Source organism: Denticeps clupeoides, chromosome 10 (assembly GCF_900700375.1).
Source record: "Denticeps clupeoides chromosome 10, fDenClu1.1, whole genome shotgun sequence".
Taxonomy (NCBI): Eukaryota; Metazoa; Chordata; class Actinopteri; order Clupeiformes; family Denticipitidae; genus Denticeps; species Denticeps clupeoides.
The window spans coordinates 9,208,768-9,231,499 of NC_041716.1; the positions used below are offsets into that span (position 1 = coordinate 9,208,768).

Sequence of the window (22,732 nt, forward strand, 5' to 3'; positions counted from 1 at the left end):
GACATTATAATTTCTGCTCCTCGTCAAAAACGGTAATGCCTTTCATTTCATTATACTACCCAGTAGGTTTCCATCTCGTTTCCATTTTAATAGGCGAACAGGATTGGACCGTTCACAAACACCCATATCGCAGTGGGTGCTCTTTGTGGCAGGATTTCCTTATGAAACTTCGCTCTGGCCTCGCCCAAGCTATTTCAGCAGCTGTACGGGGCATGTTCACCAGTTACTATTCATGCGCTCATTGTTTAGCATCTTTGTTCTTGCATTTCGTGACGATGCGATGCGCATGATGTTCTAATGCGTTGTTTTTCCTCGGATAAAACCTACACAACATGTAACCACTGGTGTTTTTAAAAAAGGTTTTGATGGAGCCTTTTGTGGTGCCACGATGAGACGCATTCAGCGCAATGTACCTCTACGCACTGCGCAGGACATTGCGCGGTCCAGACGCTCACGAACACGTTCACGTTCGGCAGCTGCGTCACGACGTCATCTGCCGTAGTCTCGTCGCGCAGAAAGAACCGCCGGCGAGCGAGAGCTGGACACCGAGGGAGGAACAATCCAACGCCTTTTATATGTCTTAGTTTCTTCCCCCCCACCGTTCACCAAACTCGCTACTTTAACGCAGAACAGGTAAACAGCGCCAGGATCGCAAAGAGTACGCGAGCCGTGATCCAAGCGAGCCCTCCGGCGCACGCCCATTTAGAAATACATGGGCTGTTAGCCTGAAGCTAACGGGCGAGACAGTAGCAGCGGGGTGGCGCTCGGCTAGCCGGCTCCGACTAAACAGCAATTGTCGCCTCACGGTCATGTTCCCCGTTGTCACTTTCCGCGCGGGCAACACCGAACCGGTCCGCGTTGGTCTCACTCGTGCGATTTTCTTTCACGAAACCGACATTTAGTGTTTCGGCGACTACGTGCTTGACTAGCGGTGCTCTTAGCCAGGGCCCCGGTCAACCACTGGTTGTGGGCACTACTAGGCTAAAAAGCTAACGGGGCGGCTTATCTAGCAGGCAGTGGGTTCCCAGATGATCGTCAGTGACGTTTCGGTGTGTTATTACACCAGTATTTATCGAATTTCGACGTGTGTCTGGAAATGCGTGGGAAGTAGATCTGGAGAAGCATTTTGGTTATTAAAAAAAAAAAAAAAGATTTGGTGAAGATTTACCAATACGGGCCGGTTCTGTATGTCACAATGTTCAAAGTCTGTAATCAAGAATGGAGGTAATTACTGATTTTGGCTATGTGTCGCACTGTACTTCCAAAGGATGGTTTGTAATAGGTTAATGTTTGTAGATTGTGTTAATAATGTTGTAACTACGTCTGAAACACAACCAGTTGCCTTGGAAATGATTGCCTAACCACTCCCACGTGGGCTGCACCTTGCAGATGGCTGTTAATGTATACTCAACGTCAGTGACCAGCGACAACCTGAGTCGCCATGACATGCTGGCGTGGATTAACGAATCCCTACAACTGAACTTGACCAAGATTGAGTTGTTATGTTCAGGTGAGTGACCTGTTTGCTTGTACAGCTCATGTGGATTTTACTGTCGTTTTCACGACTGCTGATAACGTTTCTACTTTTCCAGGTGCGGCCTACTGCCAGTTCATGGATATGCTCTTCCCTGGCTGTGTGCCTTTAAAGAAAGTGAAATTTGGTGCCAAACTAGAGCATGAATTCATTCACAACTTTAAGATATTGCAAGCTGCATTCAAGAGGATGGGTGTTGATAAGGTAAGTCCTTAAAGGTTTGAATTCATCTTGACATGCGACTCTTTGCTTTTTATTTTATTTTTTTTTATTTTTCAGAATTTCTTCATAGTGTTCTGTTTTTATTTTCTGTATAAGCATTTTTTAAATATTTCATCCATACAAGATCCATGTAGTACTGTATGTTGAATGTGCTCTGACTCATTTATAAATGTTTCATGCCATACAGGATGTCATATGTGATTTCCATTGCAACAAGATCTATATAATATGTTTACTTCACATATCATTAGGCAAGAAATACAAGCCCTTTGACCCAGTTTCCCTCCTTGCTACTTCATAGAAAATAATTGAAATGGCTTGTACAGCTACACTGATCTCCTATGAATGTCATTCGAACTTGTATAAGTATCAGCGATAGAGACTGTGTGTGCCAAATTCATGTATTTTTTAGTAAATCAGATGCAATAATGGTGGTGGTGGGGGGGGGCTCCCGTGTCTTACTTGTACTAGTGAAAGCTTATTGATGCTATTTGGTTTATTCACATAATTTCCCACACTGGTATTTTCTAGATTATCCCTGTGGACAAACTGATCAAAGGCAAATTCCAAGACAACTTTGAGTTTGTGCAGTGGTTCAAAAAATTCTTTGATGCCAACTATGATGGTAAAGAATATGACCCCGTAGAGGCACGTCAGGGCCAAGACACCATGCCGGTTCCCAGCCCTGCTGCGCCTGCCCTCAGCAAGCCCAAGAAGATCATGAATGCGGGTGAGTGTCAAAGCAAACACCTTCATATTCTAACATTGAACAGGGCTCTTCCAGGGAAGATCATGATCATAAGACTTTATCAGGCGCCATGCCGGATATCCGACATGCTGATGCGGCTGCGAAAACAAAACAATTAAATAAATAAATAAATTGGGTTCGTCCAGTAATCTGACAGTATACCTATGGGGTGCATATCAGAGGCTAATCAGAGATAGGGAAGGGACGGGCCTTTGGTCTTGGCCAAACATCCAGCTCCACCTGCAACTATGTTGGAACTAGTGGGGAAAAAGTTATGTCACGGCACAAATTAGACCCCAGTCATAAAGCAGCAGTCCGAGCAATGCAACACACCTCACATTAGATCTGTTTCTATTATTTTAGTTGAGTGGGTTCAAGCTTGCGTGGTAAATCAGTAGTCAGCATACATGGTAAAAGTTGTAACATGTTGTAAATGAGCTTTTTTTTTTTTAAATGTTAGTTTTTTAACGAAATGTTAATTTGACCAATTGTGTGTCTAATTAAAATATTCATCTGCTGAGCATGACCTGTTGCTCATCCACTGGTCACTTTATGTAAGAAATGAACCTACCCACACATCTGTCCATCTGGAGGCAGCATGTGACCTATCACGTTATACACAGCATCTCGCCAGAGTTTTAAAAAAAGTGTCGGCCTGAGAAGCTAAAGTAAGCTATATTTTTTCCTATTTAAATTCTATTTAAGGTTTTGATAACTTTTGTAGTGTACTCTAGTCATTGGCTACTAATAAATTCCTAGTTTACTTTGGAGTAGGGCAAAGTGCCACCTACTGACCCTTGCTATGGTTGTCTCAATAGGTGGGCAGGTAAGGGACTAGTTAAAAGCAAGGATGAATTATTGAACAGGCCTACCAGGGCCAGGGTCTCAAGCACTCTGCCCACAGACGCTACTGTAAATATAGGCTTATACTGGGATTGTTCATATGTGGGCCCAGGGACCAACAAGTTATGCGGTAAAAGTGTTTTGCATACCTACTCACCTCCCTGGCATGGAAAAAAAAAACCTCTGCCTTCAAACACAACAATCATGATGCCTTATTCCCCTTCAGCACCCCCGCGACCTGCTGTTGCCAAGGTAATGCCCAAAATGGCTCCTTCCTCAGCACGAAGACCAGGCGGTGGTGGTGATGAAGAGCGGGCAGAGCTTATCCAGGAGGTTTGCTATTCTTTTAATTACATTACATTTTATTCTGACTTAGCATGCTGGATAAGATGCCCATGAAATATATTTTGTCTCTCCAATCAGATTAATATACTCAAGTCCACAATCCAAGACATGGAGAAAGAGAGGGACTTTTACTTTGGAAAACTGAGGAACATTGAGTTGATCTGCCAAGAGAAGGAAGGAGAGGGCGACCCAACACTGCAGAGAATTGTGGACATTCTTTATGCCACAGATGTGAGTCTTAGGGGGTTCAACAATGTTTTAATCCTGTTTTTTTTTTAGTACCTATTCTGGCCGTATATGTTGCATAGCATTGTTTGCAGGTTTAGGCCTGCCTGTAGCACGATTAGTTTTGAAATGATGCCTCACTGCTGCACTGTTTTATACTAGGACCATTAACAAAAAAATAGCATTCTGATAATCTTAAAATGAAGCCTATTCTCTCTATGGAGGTAAATCCTGATGTTGAGGCTGGCCTTGTTGTTGATCAGTAAGCAGAACTGAGCAAGCTATGTTAACAGCAAGAAGCTGACCCGGGGAAGACGGCAAAGGAGTGTGAATCGAAACTTACTGAAGTCAAAAGCTCAGTTCAGCAAGTTCTTTGGACAAAGTATAGAGATCGCTTCCTGCAACGACGTGGAAACTGTCACTCTGTCAATGCAGTCAAACCCGGTGTCAATTAGGAAGCATATGACTTTATTAGCTGCTGCCACCCCCAAGGACTTTTTTTTTTTTTTTTTTTTTTTTTTTCCCTCCCCTATAATAATATTTTTATTATTATTTATGAATTTCCAATAAAATCCATACCGTCCTAACACAACTTGACTGTATACATTTAAAAGTGTGATTGAAACATGTGCTTGTTTTCCCAGGAGGGCTTTGTTATACCAGACGCTGAGTCAGAAGACCAGGACGAGTTCTAAAGGTGGAGACAGGATGCAACTTTCAGTATATTTGCTGCCCTTTCACCGACACCAACCTTTCCCCTTCCAGACACAGCACCTTGCTGCTCTTCAAATGACCTAATTATTTTAAACATTTGGGAAGGCTTTTCCAAATGAACTTTGTCAGCAATGTTTTGTCTTGAAACGTAAAGAAAAAAAAAGAAAGAAGTACCTCCTCTCTCCTGCTCTTCTGCTTCTGGATAGAGCTCAAGGAGCAAGATGGCCGCCATGTGCGGCGCCCTGTTCAGAGGAGTGCGTTTGTAAGATTCAACTTCATGTTGCTTTTTTCTTTTTATGCATTTAAAAAAAAATGTATTTAGTGTTTTCACGGCACAAGTTTTCTTTACATTCACCCAGCCAAGGTGAATTATGATTTTATGTATTTATGGTTTTATGCCAATAACATTTACAAGTAGCCCCACCTCCATTAATAAGCATAATCTGTGTTGAGGAATTTTGTCATGGTTAATTTTGTAACTGCCCCTCAAAGACTTTTATTAAAAATCAGTTTGTAGCAGAAACCTCTCTCTTGTCGATGTTTTACACCTCAAATAGTTGTCTTTCAAGCCTTTAAGGCTCTGAATAGAATATTTTAGTGTGTTTCTATTTCACTTTCCTGCAAGGTTCAGGAGTGAGAAAGTACACCATATATTGGAAAAATTCTCCTGAAATCAGGTCTGAATCACGCGAATTGGTGCATCAGCCTGGTTTCAATGTCTTTAAACTAGTTCAGAACACAGTCCACAAAATGCTAGCACATGCTAGTCCGCTTTGTGTTCTTTGATCACGACACATTTCAGGAAGCGTAAGCACTGGTACTTTTTTTTTTTTTTTTTTTTACTTCATTACTGCCTTAGGATTTTTTTTTTTTCTCACACGTATGTTTTAATCCATCTGAAGTCAGTGTAATGATGTATGTCCCTCTTGAGAAATGTATGTAATCCAGTGTATTCGGGCACAGAAAGTGCCGTTGTTTTTGTGATTTTGGCTTTTTCACTCTTGTCAGCATGAATGTTTGTACTTATGGGACCTTTAATGCTGTGATTTCTGGTCCTCTGACTGTTTGCCGCAAACTGCAGCCTCTCTTTGCCCCTTCCCCACAACTTGGCGTTGAGTTTTAGGTGGTGCCTGCTTGTTCGGTTCTAAAATCTGATCTAGTTGTCGTTTTAAAAGATGGAAGTCTTTTGTCTGGTTTCAGTAAGATTTTTTTTAACAGGGAATGTATTAGAAGACAATTTTAAGGATTCTTAAATTACTTACTTTAATGTCTGCAAGCATCTCTCATACCCCCATATGTAGCATAGATTAACCTTCTATTTAAGGTTCTCCTTCTGTCCATGTAATCATGGCCATTTTTAATCTTGTTTCTTAGTTTCTAGTGATTTAGTCCAACTTTAATTTGTCTGTTGGACTATGCCTCATTAGATTTCTTTCCAAGAGCGAACAGCTTGTGGCTTTTCAGGTTACTGCACGTTAATGGTGTAAGTTGGTATGACTTGTGCCAATATCGCTCATTCAGTCTGATATGTTTAACCTACAACTAGTTTGTAGTTTATTCAAATTAAAGATTGAAGCCAGTCCTGCTTCAATGGGTGTGAAGTGTGACGATCATGTCACTTCTGCCCTGTGGCCTTTTTGAACAATGTAACAATCCTACACTGTGGGCCAGTGGCCACAACTGTATCTTTTTTTTTTTTTTTTTTTTTAAAGCTCTCACAATCTTTCCCTTTTTCTTTTTTTTTTTTTTTTTTTTGTACTTGCAGGTTGTTTGATTATTCATTTTTTTTGTAACAGTGTTTGCTGAAGTCAGTTTCTTACAAACAATAAATTCCATATATACACAAGGGAGTGTGTTTGGATTTGGTTTCTTAAAAGTACAAAAACGCAACAAGCTACTATTTCAGGACAAATAATTTAACCGGATGCTGCCAAAATACACCACTTTGAGCCACTTTCTGGCACCTTGAGAATTATAGCATTCAACAACACATTTTTCCCACAGACGCTTGTTTCGAAACAATCACTAAAAATAACAAGGGCTAGTTGTACTGCAAGAGTTTGTCCACTGGATGACCGCTAGGATGTGCAACCCGGAGACCCCTCACTCACCATCCATCACTTCACGCTTAATCCATGTCAGGGCCGCAGATACTGGAGCCCATCACGTTGGATGCAGGGCAGAGACACATTTCACCCAGACACTCACGCCTATGGCTAATATAGACTGACCTAGACAAGCTTAGATTTGAACCTACAAACTTGGAGGTGTGAGGCCCTGACTCGAGACACCTCAGAAGCTATAATTAATTATCAAATTATATGAAAAGATAAAAAACAAAACACTATGGCTTTTCGTGTTTCTGTATCTGTAGCATCATATTAATAACTGGACTAAAATAAATGTGTGAGAGTGAAATGGGACTGAGGTCCTCATCAGGGTTACACATTAATAAAACGCACCTAGAAAAAAAACTGAGGCAATGTTTCGATGGCCGAGCGGATCCTGCAGGTTTGGAGGCTCCGGGTTATTTCAGGCGCAGCACATTGGGCGTGTTCAGAAAGTTTTATTCTGAGAACAGAAACCATGGAGGTGGAAGAGGAGGAGAGTGAATTTTGTGTTGCCAGATTGAGTGATTTTCTACGTCACATGACAAAATAACTCAAATCTCGTGTAGGCATGTCAGGTAGTCACGGCAGTTAAATAATAGTTGGTTGTGGTATCTGGCAACTTTTCTTACGCCACTTTGCCCGTGTGACTTTCAGATGGAAGTGGGCACGCTGTTTTAATATGAATTAAATATTAATGAGTATCGTTGCCGACGGACATAGCTACCCTGAATCCGGGAGACTTCACTTCCTGCTCCTCCGAGAAACGACAATGTGGCTCCATAAGCACCACTGATATCACAATTTACGCGTAGCAGTACTACGTTTGTGGATTTTTCGACCGACGATTGGACGCCTCCTTTCCCACCAGCAGCCAATCAGACTGGCCGAAGCCGGGAAGGGCGGGGCGTGGATGAACGGGGTAGCTGCGCTGGTGCTCGTCCCTCATGCCCGTCGCGTTGTCCTCCTACAGGCGAGGTAGAGGCGCCGAGACTCTCGTCGCTGGTAGGACCCGTGCAGCGAAGACGCGTTTATGTCCCGCGGAGGTCCAGGACAAGCGTCTTTCTTCCACCCCTCTCTTTTTTAGCCGCGGCCGCAGCGTCTCCTCGGACTGAATCCCGCTTTTAGGGGCTAGCTGGCTCCACGCTCGCGGCCTGATCCCGCCTCCCTCTCCGCGTCTCCGATGTTGTGTTACCTGCCGTGGTCGCCAACAGCAGCTTCTCACCCACTCTCCGCGTCTGCTACCATTGTCACTTCTCGCGTGTTTTTATATCCGTACGGTGCTGTGGAACCGTCGCGGTTCCATTCATGAAGTCGCTCTAGCCACGATTTAATTTACCTCAGTGAGCTAGCGCGTTAGCTTCCTTAGCTCACGCCCGCGAAGCTGGCCGTCAGTCGACTGGCTTTCGAAGACCCGACAAGGAAGTTGGCTGGCGAGCGAGTCCAGGGAAAGGCTGTCGGTCCGACCGCTTAACCGAAGCCAAGGTTCCGTCGACAGCTTGGGCCAAATCGTCCGGAGCCGTGTGGCATTTGGCGAGTGGAGACGGTCGAGATGATTCCGGATAAAGCCCCGAAAGAGGACGTGTTCCACGCCGCTGGGGGCTTGAGGAAAGACGCGCACGTCCCGAGCTTTGAGACGTACAAGGAATTGTACACGAAGTCGGTGGACAGTCCGGACGGTGAGTACACCTGTCCCTCCTGCCTCGCCCGGGTTTCAGCCTGGTCACACCGGCCGGCGGACCAGCTGCTCCACGGTGGCGCGTTGTACCAACCACCGAAACGTCATTGCGTGTTTGTGCACCTTCCTCCTTGTCGCAGCACTTGCTACCGCTTCTGCAAAGTCCGCTGGTGTTCGAGCCAAACCCAGGCCAGGTCCTTGTGTCTGTGCGTGTTCACGCCGTGTTCTATTTTTAACAGGCCGCCCTGTTGTGTCTCCTGGGCGGCCGCTATATTTAAAAGAGCCGTCAGCTGGACGGAGGGCCTTCATTGTCGGTGTGCACTCGTCGTTCATGCCTGAGTGTGCCATGCAAGACGTCGCTTCGGGGTTAGAAGCTTCCACGATGCTTTCAGAGTCGAAGTCGAGAGGGGCTGATGCTTGCCATGCACGCCAACAGCAATAGTTTTGGTTGGCAGGCGTCATTCTGACTCGCAGCTCCGTGTTTTTGCTCCCATCAGAGTTCTGGGGAGATGTCGTCAAAGACTTCTTCTGGAAGACTAAGCACGCAGGGCGGTTTCTGGACTACAACTTTGACGTCACAAAGGGCGAGATCTTCATCAAGTGTATGGAAGGCGCCACCACCAACATCTGCTACAACGTCCTGGACCGCAACGTCCATGAAAGGAAACTTGGGGAAAAAATTGCGTTCTACTGGTGAGTCTGTTTGTGTCTGATTTGACTCTAATTTGTGTATGTCCTCTTAAAGCAAGATTTAAGGGGAGGACAAACAAAACAATGGCGTATTGTAGACCTGGTGTGTGTTGCCCAATTCGTGGCAGCTCAATGTATGACTGATATCCAAACCAGCTCCTGTATCCTCAGTAACAAATGAATCATGTTCCTGAGATGGAAATCCCTGATGTACGTCACAGAGCCACACCCTGGACTGATCCCCATACAGGCCCCCAATGTCAGGCAATCAGGGCTTCATTCATTCCCTGCACCATTGCACTCCCTGTGAAGTAGAGTTCTGAGTGATTTGGAGCTAATAAACCTCGGGCTTGATCAGAGTTCATAATAGCCTGTCAAGTGCAAAACCAGTGTCCCTTTCAATCTACTGAGCAGAGTCACTTTCGTAATCCCCGTTGTCAGACCTGTTTCTTCACATTTGTCATGTAAGCTTCTCCCCCGCCGTTCTTTCTGTGGGTCTGCAGTGTCGAGTGCCTTCCTCTTTATTAAATTATCTCCACTTGGCCCCAGTTCCACCGTTCCCTGGCTCGTGTGATTAATGTAGCTGAATGTTTTTTACCGTTTAATATCAGTGGCCATGACTCTTTACTTTCCTGAGGTGTTTGAGTCATTTGAAAGTTTGGAAGGTGCAAGGTCCTTATTGTTATAACTTAGTGTATGATGTCAGCATTCCCCCCCCAGCGAACACACCCATTCACTTCATCATTACATTTGTGCAGTGAGGATGAAAATGGGATCTTCGACTCAGTAGTTTTATAGCCTGAGGGGATGATTCTTCTACAGCAGCTATTAATATAAAACATGAAATAGTCTTGTCCATTTGTTAATGGGCTTTTTCCTCTTTGGGGGGGGTCATGGACGTGGATTTGTGTATGTCTTTATGACATTGTTTTGCTGAGGCAGCACAATGAGTCCTCATAATATTAATATATAAATGAATGTATATATTACATTCTTAATATTGACTGATTTTGGTGAAATTTGTAATATATAGTTACATTGATGTCATTTCTATCTTAAGACTGATTAATAAACACAACTGTACTCTATTGTTCACTAGTTTCTTAATTTGCTGTCCGGTAAATTACTCTTACAACATCCCTATGAGTGAAAATCTACATGTTGCTTAATACTTACAAAAACAAGATTACGTTTATACCTCTGCATGCCTTTATTGCCGCACAATATTCCCCATATCAGCAGTGGCCAGGTAAATAGATGATATAGGCTGAGGAGGTGTCTGTCTGTGGTGTAAAATGGTTATTTCTTCTGCACGTCTGTAACACTGCAGTTTTGCAATCAGTCAGGGTTTCATTCCACAAGACTGCACTTAGAAGTGGTGAGCTTTGCCTTGCCTGGCCTGAACTTCTGTACATTCCACTATTGCTGAAATAAGTCAGAAATACAGACACAGAATGCTTCAGGGTTTTTATGAACTTAAATTGTATTTATAGTCTTGTATCTATTGGGGGCTTTAGGGGCTTTGTAAAAGCCAGTAATAATCCTAAAAATGATAAGTGTTCATTTTTGTCTGAATGTATTGCACTTTGTGTTGCAGGACTAGAATTAATGTGATTTTCTGTGTTAGTTTGGCTGACACGTCCTACTTGAGAAATATTGTTCTGCAATTTCACACTATGCTCATTGTACATCTCCCCACAGATCACACTGATCTGTAAAACATGCTTTAAAAAGAATCAGTTGTTCATGTCAAGTTTTATGTCAAAATCTGCAACAGTCGGATGTATTATTAATTTTTTCCTTAATTTGAAGAGACAGATGTCCCATCAGTCGTCATTAATACTCAGTTCCTTTTGTAGTATGCATCATATTTAATAGTGGTCATTAGTGGGCAACAGTGGAGGATTGCACTCTTGGGTGTTAAATCAGCCTTATTTGAAGTTTTTAATATTACAATTATTTTATGATTGTTGACATTGGAAAACCATTCAAAATATTTTGAATTGTATTATTTAAATTCATATTAAAATGATTAATTCTCTCTCCCTTTCTTTTTCCATCAGGGAGGGTAATGAACCAGGGGATGACTTGACCATTACTTACAAGGAGCTGTTGCATCAAGTCTGCAAATTTGCCAATGTCTTGAAGTCACAAGGTAACATAACCTTTCATCATGTTGGAAAAACCTGGATTTATGTGTGAGTGCGTTTACAAAGCTTGCTTTTCCCTTTCTACTTTTACTGAGTTACTGCACTGCGTGAACTTGAATCAAACCATTTCACCCATTTAGGTGTGAAGAAGGGAGACCGTGTGTCCATCTACATGCCCATGGTGATAGAGCTGGTGGTTGCCATGTTGGCATGTGCCCGTATTGGGGCTGTGCACTCCATTGTGGTGAGTGATGTGTGCTTAATATAATAAATACCTTAAAGGCTCACGCTCTGTAAATAGTCAGGAGAATGACAGAAATGGAATTTTGATTTTGTGCCAGTATCAGCAGTGTATATATAACTATTATCTACTGTGTGTGTGTGCTGTCAGTTTGCTGGCTATTCAGCAGAGTCGCTGTGTGAGAGGATCCTGGATTCTCAGTGCACGTTGCTAATTACCGCTGGTAAGGATAAAGAATAATGTCTTCTTAGTGCTTTAAGCTCTTGTTTCTTTGATTCATTCTTGAGGGTAATACTTTTGAGGGTAATAACAGGATTTTTGGAGAAAGCTTATTTATGAAGGTGTTTTATGGGTCTGAGAAGGACCAAATTGAATAACATAGAGGAATGTAATAGTGCTTGAATGTATTTAGTAAATGTTATTTTTAAAAGAAAACTATTTATCTTGAATTTTATTGTTTTCTTGAACTATGTTCTCTAAAAATGGATCCTGACTCCAGGCGTTTGCCCAGTTGGCAGTTTACTGTAATTACTTCAGTGGCAGTTAGTGTCTGCTCTGTTTAATCTGTGGACTTTGTCTCATAATTTTATTGACACGTCTTCCTCTCTCCTGTCCCACTCGACCTTCCCCAGATGGATTTTATAGGGGAGATAAACTGATCAACCTGAAGTTGATTGCTGACGATGCACTGCAGAAATGCAGGGACAAGTAAGGTCTCTCTCGAGTATGATTTAAGTCATTCATTCATTAATTAATTTATTTATTTATTTGTTTGTTTGTTTGTTTGTTTTCCATGATCACATGAATACACCCACAGTAGTTCTGACCACTATTTACTTGTGTTATCAAAATGTCCCATGCGTCACATAGAGACTCATTCATTTAACATTAACATTTACAGCATTTATCAGACGCCCTTATTCAGAGCGACTTACAATCAGTAGTTCCGGGGACAGTCCCCCCTGGAGCAATTTAGGGTTAAGTGTCTTGCTCAGGGACACAATGGTAGTAAGTGGGATTTGAACCTGGGTCTTCTGGTTCGTAGGCGAGTGTGTTACCCACTAGGCTACTACCACCCAAAGATCATTCAGATCTTTTAGAGAGCAAAAAAAGTTAATGGGACTAATACTCTTGTAAAAAAAGTTGTGTACAGTAATGATAACAGTAGAAAAAGGCGTCCCTTGTCGGTCATTCTTTCCTATAGCCCTCAATTGTTTTTCATGTGTTTAAACCCAGAAGACATGCTTGGGACAATCCTAGTGAGTCTTATTTGCATTGCTCCTTGCATTTTTAAAGAGCCATCACTCACAACACACTGCATGACATTCACACCATGTGAAATGCTGCTAAGTGGTTCTTATCTCTCTCACCTTGTTCGTATCAGTGGCTTTTGGAAAGCACACATCTGGCATGCTGTGGCGTAGTCTAAACTAGTGTTTCTCAACCCTGCTTCTGTGAGACCTCCTGCCAGAAAGCCACACCCACACTTAACGTTAAGAAATGTTTTGTTTAGGTGAAACTTTTCTGGAAGGTGACCTTTCAGGAGCAGGTCCAGGATGCCCTTCCCAGGCCAAACTTCTAACCAGTCTCTCATCTATTCTGCCAGGAGCTTCTCGGTCTTGAGGTGCATCATGTTGAAACACTTGTGTAAAGATGAAGGAGCCTCTGCTGGTTCCCAGTCTCCTCCTGCCAAGCGCTCCTGTCCTGACATGCAGGTGAGCTGAACCTGGCCTTCATACTGTTAACTCTATTCATGTTGTCGATCCCATCTTAACATTATTCTCTATTGGTTTTCTCCCCAATATGCTTTCTTATGTTATCTTTTACTTGTTACCTGGTGAGCTTTGAATCATTGTTAGTGGTGATTAATTTTGAATTATTGGCATCACCCTGTGAACGTCACACATTATCATTCAGTTTTAACATATTTAACCATTCAATGCTTGTGTTTCACCTTTACAGGGTCTGTGTCCAGGTCATCCTGCATTTAATTTGTTGCCATGTCCCAGCTTTTTATTTCAAATAATCTTTCCATTAACCCCTCCCTAGCAGGAGAAACAGAAAGACAGAGTTAAAAAGGGCCATCCACTTCCCAAGGTATTTCGCAGATCTTTTCTTCCTCCTCCTCCACCTCCACAGTTTCTCATCTTTTTCTTTTGTTTTACTCTTTTGTCCGGGGTCGCTGGATGCCTCTCTCGGCCCGGTTTCCCCTTTAACAGCTTGCTGTGCTCAGCGGAGTTTGACTCCACTAACATCTTACATGTCACTGCTGGGGGCCACTCTCCTAATGGGCTAGGGATAAAAATGTTTAAACTGACTGAAATAAAGCTTTCTTTCTGATGCTGCATACACACATTCAACAGACACTTTATTAGAAAGGCATTCCTTGTATCTGTTTACAGGGTATCTGCAGATCCTTAAAAAAAAAAGCTTTATAGAGCTTAAAAATGACTAGTAATCCTTAAAACCAGAGTTAAAGGGGTTAAAAATACTGCACACTGGTATATATACTGGTAACCTCTAAATACATGTTTTGCATTTTTGTGTATGAGATTGGAATTAGCGGAACTGCCTATGGAGCTAAGACTGCTAAATTCTGCACCCACCAGTGGACGTGTTGTGAGAGTGGGAGTTCTCCTTATATTAAACATTTCTTTGTAATTACAGGATCAGGAATAGTGAGGAGGGAAGAGTATGTCCCTATATATATAACTCAAATGATACAAGCCTTCAGCAAACACAAAGTTCTGGTCTATAGCACATAATTTCTGTATGATTTGCTGCTTGTAAATTTGTCTTAGTGATTTGTTTTTTGCATGTTGCATCAGCACCTAAAACATCTCCACTATATCCAGCAGTTCCTATGTACCACTGTATGTAGTCATTTATTTTTACTAAGCTGCCCTATTGGGGAAATGACATTTGCAGTGATGTAATGATTTAGTAATTATTTATTTTATGTGATATTTTTTTTTTATGCAATATGACTCTTTTTCTCCGAATCGTGCAGCCCTGAAATAAGAAATTGAAAATATTGCAGTTTATCAAAGGCTAAAAAAAAAAAATAAAAAAAAAAATGGAAAACAATATCAAACAATAATAGTTAAGATAAGATACAATTAATATTGTATTTTAGAGGAGCATCTGGCCCACACGCTGTATGCTGAGAAAAACCGTAGTTGACGACCCCAATGAAAAGTCTTAAATTTAAATGACAGTGGCCTTAAAAAGGTCTTTAAATATCTTAAGCCCACAGAAAACCTGTGTATGCTGTAAACGATGACTAGTTTAATCAGTCGTCCTCGATCCATTCATAAATCAGCGATCAGTTACTGAAGAAATAAAACACTTCTGACCGTGCTTGACTGTTTTATGGTAGTGGGTCTGCTGGGCAAGGAGTGTGTCCTCCAACCTGCGGTATATAATATATATTAAAATACTCCTTCTGAGGGGTGCAAAGTGCCTAAAGCAAATATGCACAGGAACAGCTAGTGTCTGTTTCATGCAAAGTGTGCACTTTCAGACAGTGTTAGAGCTCAGTGTTAGAGCTCTATAAGTGTCTGGCTTGTGTGTATGTCTTGCATAAAAGGTATAGTAGAAAAGGTCTAGGCTAATTAAAATCTCTAAGTCTTGTGTTTTTAAGTTAAATGTGGTATGAAAAGGATGATTGGCCCCCATTGTTGACTGTCATGTAGAATAGATCAGCAAAATACTGATTGTGTGTGTGTGTGTTTTTACTACATTAAACCCACTATGGACATCCGTCACCTGACTGGAGCTGTTTAGGTGACTCCGGTCCTCACCGTAGATTTTTTTTTTCTCCTGCAGTTTGGTCTCACCTGACAGTCAGGTTACCAAAGTTGAGCATTTAAAGATTCATTTTTCTTCAGATTAACTTGGGTAACCTCTGTGTACCAGCAAATACTGAGATTTTAAATGCCACTGCGGGTGTTACCATTTGAGCATTTCAGCATTCTTGTGCAGTGCTGATCTGAACTGCATGAGCTACTCTCTTTTGCTTTAGAAGGTTTTTAAAATATATTTCTTTTTCTTTTCTCAAGCCAACAGATACTTCACATGCAATGCTGTTCACAAGCATTCAGTTTTCTGGTCATAAATCTAATCAGGTTTTCTTCTGGTTAGATGTGAAATCAGGATGATGAGCCATGTTGTCTCTGCAGAATTACCAGTCTGGTGTGACAGTATAAATTGGCAACTGTAATTGCCACATTTTCTGTCTGGAAATGGCATATTTTCAATTCTGTGATGGAGTTTCTGTGCACAGCTAGTAATTCTGCATGTGTTTGTGGTGTAGCAGAGCTCTGTGTTGCTCGGTGTTCTGTCTTTCCTCTGGATTCCACATTCTGTGTTTTCACCAGGTTCCGTGGAACCCTGAGGTGGATGTGTGTTGGCACACGCTGATGGATGGAGCCTCAGAGGACTGTGAGCCAGAGTGGTGCGAGTCAGAGGATCCGCTGTTTATTCTCTACACCAGTGGCTCGACAGGCAAACCTAAAGTGTGTTCTCTCCTTTAATCACCAAGATTTTGGTCAGAGTGGGCCTGCTGAGTTCATTTCTGCTCAAATTTCTTCCAAAAACCCTCATAATATATTTTTTTTCCTCTGTGTCCTCTGCTCCTGCATCAGGGTGTGATGCACACGGTCAGTGGTTACATGCTCTACACCGCCCTCACATTCAAGCTGGTCTTTGACTACCAGCCAGGGGACGTGTACTGGTGCACAGCTGACATTGGCTGGATCACAGGCCACTCCTACATCACGTATGGACCCCTCGCCAATGGAGCTACTTGTGTGCTGGTGAGGAGGAAGTAAAATACACTTTCACAGAGCAGTGACGTCGTTTGTGACTGTAGACCAACAACTTTTCCTGTTTATTCTTTAACGACACTTAAAAGGATGAGTTTGGCCTGTTTAAACATAAACATTATTTTACGGTTCTCAGTAACTTCATCGGTAGAACAATGACACATTTGGAAAGACATTTAATCAGAATAGTATTAAAATCATTTTGTTGGTTTTTTTAAATCACCAATCCCATATTTTACAGAAATTTTCAGTAAAGGTTCGCTTCCTGCTCAAGCGAATCTTGGTACTCAAATTGCACTGGCTAAGCAAATGAGCAATTGACTAGTGTGGTAGTAGCCTAAAATAAAAGACTACAAGGTCAAAGATTCAAACTATAAATGCAACGATACAGTTATCTCATGGTATGATCCAGAAACTTGTTTGGACCACGGTTTCGGTTCTGTGGTAGGTCTGCATTTTTGCTAGACAGTTGTCATTTTGCTGCGGTTTGTAACAGATGTGAAATGCACCTTTAAGACCAACTGTGTTGTGTGGTGGGGCAAATCTATAAGGCTGCAATTATGTAGTTTAATTTATTTGAGTTTCCCCCCTAATTTGAAACTGAAATCCTGTGGTCTATGAGTGCTTTATGTACCGAGCAACGTTCGAACAATATTTTGTCCTTAAGCCAGACACTTAACCCGAGTTGCTCGTGGGGTACTGTCCCCGTCATTACTGATTGCATGTTGCACTGGATAAGGTCGTTGGCTAAATGCCTATAAATGTAAACTTGGGATGACAGTTTTTTTTTTGTTGTTTTTTTTGTTTTTTTTTCCACCAGTTTGAGGGTCTTCCCACCTACCCTGACGTGAGCCGTATGTGGGAGATTGTAGATAAATACCATGTCACCAAGTTCTACACTGCACCCACTGCCATCAGGCTGCTGATGAAGTATGGGACAGAGCCAGTCCACAAGTATGTTTCACTGACTTAGTGGAGGATGAAGGCAGACCTAATATCAAGAAGGCATATTAGGTCACCATATCACTTTCTACAGTCTTAAGGGACAATCTGTCAAACTGTATATTGCCACATTTGTCATTTCTGTTGATTTAATTATGACAAGTGGAAAAGAGAAATCTGCTGTCAGCCTTTTTTTTTTTCTGTTCTCTATATGCCTCTGATCTAATTTGAAATGGTACTCACTGTTACACAGGTATAAGCGAGACTCCCTGAAGGTGCTGGGCACAGTTGGTGAACCTATAAACCCTGAGGCCTGGCAGTGGTACTACAATGTGGTTGGGGACAAGAGGTGCCCGGTGGTGGACACTTTTTGGCAGACAGAGACGGTCAGTGCTGTGCTGTTGTTGGTCTGTACATTTGTGTTTCTGCCTTCTAATTTTCTTTTTTCGTTTTCCCCTCTTTATACAGGGTGGACATGTACTCACACCCCTTCCTGCTGCCACACCTATGAAACCCGGATCTGCGGTGAGTCTAGTGTTGAAATAATTAAAATAAGTGTGATTTGTTTATTTATGCAAATAAAGGCTAATTGCTTTTTGCCTTTTACGTCCAGACATTTCCATTCTTTGGCGTCATTCCTGCTATTCTGAACGAGTCTGGGGAGGAGCTGGAGGGACCAAGTGAGGGCTACCTGGTAAACCTTTACTTGAATCATTTTTTGGCCATCAATTTTTTTGGCCATCAATTACAAAAAAAATAAAATAAAGTGTTACACTTGTACAGTTCTTACAGTTGTTTTTTTCATGCGCAGGTGTTTAAGCAGCCGTGGCCCGGCATGATGAGGACAGTCTATGGCAACCACGATCGGTTTGAGACCACCTACTTCAAGAAATTCCCTGGGTTCTATGTAACAGGAGATGGTAAAATTCCATCATACTCCTAAACAATTTTAGTTTTCGACATGCTATTCTCGTTTATTTGATTGTTTATTTTATAACCACCACAAAACAGTTCATATCTTTTGAAGGCTGAAATGAAAAGTGCCTAGGCTATACAGCATTATCCGTATAAAGCACTTTGGTTTCATTAAGCACCCTCAGCCTTCTCCCAGCTGCTAAAGTGCTGGTAGTCACAGAAATGTGATTGGTCCTCCAGGTTGCCGCAGGGATAAGGACGGATACTACTGGATCACTGGCAGGATAGACGACATGCTGAACGTGTCAGGTGAGTTCGGCAATCTGATACCAAAATAAGACTGTTGGCCACAGGGGACCGGTCCTAAAAATATCACATCACAGCATTTGTGAGATTTGGTCCATTTCTTTCTATAACACTTGTCATGGCCTTATTTAGCGGTTTTAACCCTTAACGTGCATTTATTAATGTGTAGTCTTCAGCAATGCTTCTCTCGATCACAATTTCTCTCCGTCTCCCCCAGGTCACTTGTTAAGTACGGCAGAAGTGGAGTCGGCATTAGTGGAGCATGAGGCCGTAGCCGAAGCGGCCGTGGTGGGGCGGCCACACCCGGTGAAGGGGGAGAGTCTCTACTGCTTTGTTACCCTCAACGATGGGGTCAGCTACAACAAGGCACTTGAGGCACAACTCAAGCAGCAAGGTCTGCGGCTCTTTATTAATTATGTAATTATTTTCTTATTTTTTAAAATTCCTGTAGTAAATAATCAGTGGTGCTGTTTATGCATCTTTCGTTTCATCATTAAATTATGCATTTAATAAACTTATTTATTTATTTAAACCTTTGGGTATGAGGAAATATGAATCAAAATGCACCTCTGATAGCGAGGTTATCATATTAGCCCCTGCAGTAATTGTCCATGTAGAATACCAGCAGTTCATATAAACCTGATCATTATGGGCTTGTTTTTAAACAGTGAGGGAAAAGATTGGTGCCATTGCGACACCCGACTACATACAGAATGCCCCGGGTCTCCCCAAAACCAGATCAGGTGAGCCTGCTTGAACAGAGACTTTAAAATATTGTTCTCGTTTCCCGTTTGCCTCATCCCTTATCCTTCAATCTGATTCAATGCCCCTAACCACATGGACCCAGGCAAGATCATGCGGCGCGTGCTGCGGAAGATCGCCTCCAACGAGCGGGACCTCGGGGACATCTCCACGCTGGCCGACAGCTCTGTCGTTGAGCAGCTTTTCGAGAACCGCTGCTGCGCAGCTGTGTGACCACCAGGGGACACTAGTGGCCAATTCCAGTCATCAGTAAGGCCCGCAGTGGGGAATGAACCTGTTGGGAATTTTGAGAGTTAAAATCCAGAAGAAAAAGAACCCTAAAGATGTACAAGTTGCACTGTGGCGGTCAGACGGCTGAAAACTGTTATACTGGAGGAAGGAGGAGGGGAAAATGTCAGTTCCCTTAACCGTTCTGTACATTTAGAAAGCTTTTGTTTTAACCACAGAAATTTGCTTCATTTTATTTTTGTAGGAGAATGTTTATTTTACCATTTTCTTTATTTTTTCTCCTCACTCTGGTTGTAGGCTTTACTTTTATGCTTTTAAGCAGTCCAGTTGCCATCTCATTTCCACACCTTTTCCCCCTCAGCTTAGTGATTTGTGCTGAGATTCCTTCATCATTGTCATGCTACAAAATACATTTTAGTATAATCATGGTCAGTCATTTTTCTTTTTCATCCTTTTGCTTAACTGTTTCAGTGTGCCAATGTAACCTTACTATGGGTTCTCATTACTGACTCTTAAGAATCACGTTTTTTGTTTGTATATGTACACTGTAGTAAAAATGCTTCCATGACTGCTTGAGAAGGTTTGAGTTTTGTTGCCTTTTAACGTTGTTGTTGTTGTTGTTGTTGTTGTTGTTGTTAGGAGTGTGACATCCCTCCCTCCATCCTGGCATGTACAGTTGGGGAATTATTTGATTTTTGTAAGTTTGCCCAGTTTATAATTTCAATGTTAGGTTTGTTTCAGCAGTGAGAATACAGAGCAAAATAACAAAATAATGCATTTCAAAAAGGTTCATTTGCATTTTAATGACTGAAATATGTATTTCAATCAATCAGCAAGATTTCCCAGTTGTATTTTATTTGGGACAGTGGTGGCCTAGCGGCCCCCGTAATCAGAAGGTTGCCAGTTCGAATCCTGACCCACCGAGGTGCCACTGAGCTAAGCACTGTTCCCCCCAACTGCACACTCAGGGCGAAGGGTTAAATGCAGATGACAAATTTCACTGTGTGCACCGTGTGCTTTGGATCACAAGTGACAATCACTTCACTTTAGACATTACAGAGGTAAGGAGCAAAAATGGGGAGCTTCTCATCTCCTGACCGGTATAGAAAAAAAAAACACCTGTACATAGAAGCAATCAATCTATCCAGATTCCAAACTCTGCACCATGGCCAAGACCAAAGTGCTTTCCAAGGACATCAGGGACAAGATTGTGGACCTACACAAGGCAGGTCTACATCACCAAGCAGCTGGGTGAGAAGGTGGCAACAGCTGGGGTGATTATTCCCAAATGAAAGAACCATAAAATAACTACCCATCTTCCTCTGGACCTCCCCGCAAGATCTCACGTCGTGGAGGTTCAATGATTGAAACCTCGTGGAGGATTATACTGGCTTCATAGAAAACCTTAGTGATACCTATACAGGTTCATCCGTTTTTTCTACCGCAGATGCTCTTGTTGACATCACCATTTTGTTCCGTAGTCCAGTTTTGCTGCCCACACTCCACCCATCTGACAGATGCCATTGTAACAGGATTTGTTTTTCACTTCAGCTGTAAGAGGTTTTAATGTTATGGCTGATTGATAAATTACCGCTCTCAGGTACAGTATGTGTCTGGTTCCATCAAGATCTTCTCTTCTGCACGTGTGTGTGTGTTTCATACAGCTTTATTACAGTCATCTGTGCCTCCCTTCTAATGTTTCCAAAGATTTATCAGTAAGAGTCAGAAACCTAATCTGCAAGTCATGCTTGTCCAGTAAGAGTCTAGATGAGAATTATTCCTACTGCACTGTTAACCCAAGTAACTGATTAATCCATCTTTTTTTTTCTCTGAAAAGCTCCATTGGAGGATTTATCTGCAACTTATGTTGCCTACAAGTAATAAATTGCATTAAACCAGCGTGAAGGTATCTGCTTCCCCTGGGGCTTCGTTTATAACACCATCCTCATTTTCCAGCATCACTGTTCTGCTCAGCCATTATTTAAGCATGCATTGCTGATCAGCTGCCTGGCGTCCCAACGGACATCATCAACATGTCTCTGAGCCAGTCACTGGAATGTTTCAACACCACCACCATCATACCAGTGCCGAAGATGTCTGCAGTGACGTGCCACAATGACCACTGAACCGTTGCACTCACACCAGTCATCATGAAGTGCTTCAAAAGGCTAGTCATGCCACACATAAAGAAGAACCTCCCCACCTCCCTGGATCCACTTCAGTTTGCATGCCGTCCCAACAGGTCAACTGAGAACGCCATATCTCCTGCCCTCCACCTCTACGTGACACATCTCATATGTCAGGATGCTTTTCATAGACTTCAGCTCTGCGTTCAACACAATCATCCCTCAAAAGCTGGTTGTGAAACTGAGTGGGCTTGGGTTCCTAGGGTTCAGAGGGGTGAACACACTTCCTCCATCATCAAACTGAGCACAGGAGCACCACAGGGATACGTGCTTAGTCCCCTGCTCTTCACCCTGCTGACTCACGACTGCACAGCTACACACACCAGCAACCACACCATCAAATTTGCGGATGATACGACTGTGCTGGGACTGATGAGCAGGGATTGGGGTGGTAGTAGCCTAGGGGTAACACACTCGCCTATGAACCAGAAGACCCGGGTTCAAGTCCCTCTTACTACCATTACTACCATTGTGTCCCTGAGCTCTCTGCTTACTTAACCCTACGTTGCTCCAGGGGGACTGTCCTTGTAACTACTGATTGTAAGTCGCTCTGGACAAGGGCGTCTGATAAATGCTGTAAATGTAAATGGATGAGTTGGCGTAAAGAGAGGAGGTGGAACAGCTGTCTGCTCAGCTGTGTGCCACAATAACAATCTGTCTGTGAATGTCGATAAGACTTCACATCCTGCTCACAGCCCACTGATCATAAACAGTTCAGACTGTAAAGAGCACCAAGTTCCTGGGTGTGCACACCACTGAGGAACTTACATGGACAGTCAACACCACGTCCCACCCATTCTCACAACATTCTACAGAGGAACCATCGAGAGCATCACTGTCTGGTACGGCAACTGCAACACTTCTGACCACAAGGGCAGAGCATAGTGAAGACAGCTGAGAACATCGTTGGGATGCCTCTGCCCCAACTACTGGACACATTTCACAAACGCAGCATCGGGCAGGACTCCCGAAGATGGGAGGGCAGCATCAGAGCCAAATCTGCCAGTTTATACCCCCAGGCTTTCCGGCTCCTCAATATGATGCGCCCAGGATCCACATCACCTTAACC

General features: G+C 42.7%; 2 protein-coding genes across 5 annotated transcripts; both read left to right on the forward strand.

The window, feature by feature from the left end:
- The first annotated feature begins 476 nt into the window (after positions 1-476).
- On the forward strand, positions 477-5,154 carry mapre1b (microtubule-associated protein, RP/EB family, member 1b). The gene is made up of 7 exons (XM_028993057.1): positions 477-633; positions 1,390-1,510; positions 1,593-1,738; positions 2,288-2,486; positions 3,574-3,680; positions 3,771-3,923; positions 4,562-5,154. Exons 2-7 carry the CDS (start codon positions 1,390-1,392, stop codon positions 4,610-4,612), a joined length of 777 nt encoding a protein of 258 aa, XP_028848890.1. The 5' UTR covers positions 477-633; the 3' UTR covers positions 4,613-5,154.
- A 2,464-nt stretch (positions 5,155-7,618) lies between these two features.
- On the forward strand, positions 7,619-21,377 carry acss2 (acyl-CoA synthetase short chain family member 2). Of its 4 annotated transcripts, none has more exons than XM_028993561.1 (19): positions 7,619-8,418; positions 8,915-9,110; positions 11,171-11,262; positions 11,398-11,501; positions 11,649-11,721; positions 12,131-12,206; positions 13,105-13,213; positions 13,551-13,595; positions 15,878-16,015; positions 16,145-16,315; positions 17,145-17,278; positions 17,520-17,652; positions 17,735-17,791; positions 17,880-17,960; positions 18,078-18,186; positions 18,422-18,490; positions 18,705-18,881; positions 19,156-19,230; positions 19,335-21,377. In XM_028993561.1, the coding sequence occupies exons 1-19, from the start codon at positions 8,292-8,294 to the stop codon at positions 19,460-19,462; spliced, it is 2,094 nt and encodes a 697-aa protein (XP_028849394.1). In that variant the 5' UTR covers positions 7,619-8,291; the 3' UTR covers positions 19,463-21,377. The 4 variants fall into 4 exon arrangements, with proteins under 4 accessions (XP_028849394.1, XP_028849396.1, XP_028849393.1 ...); XM_028993560.1 differs by having other exon boundaries at positions 7,620-8,418; positions 13,548-13,595; XM_028993563.1 differs by lacking the exon at positions 13,551-13,595 and having other exon boundaries at positions 13,105-13,143; positions 15,817-16,015.
- Positions 21,378-22,732: the final 1,355 nt, after the last annotated feature.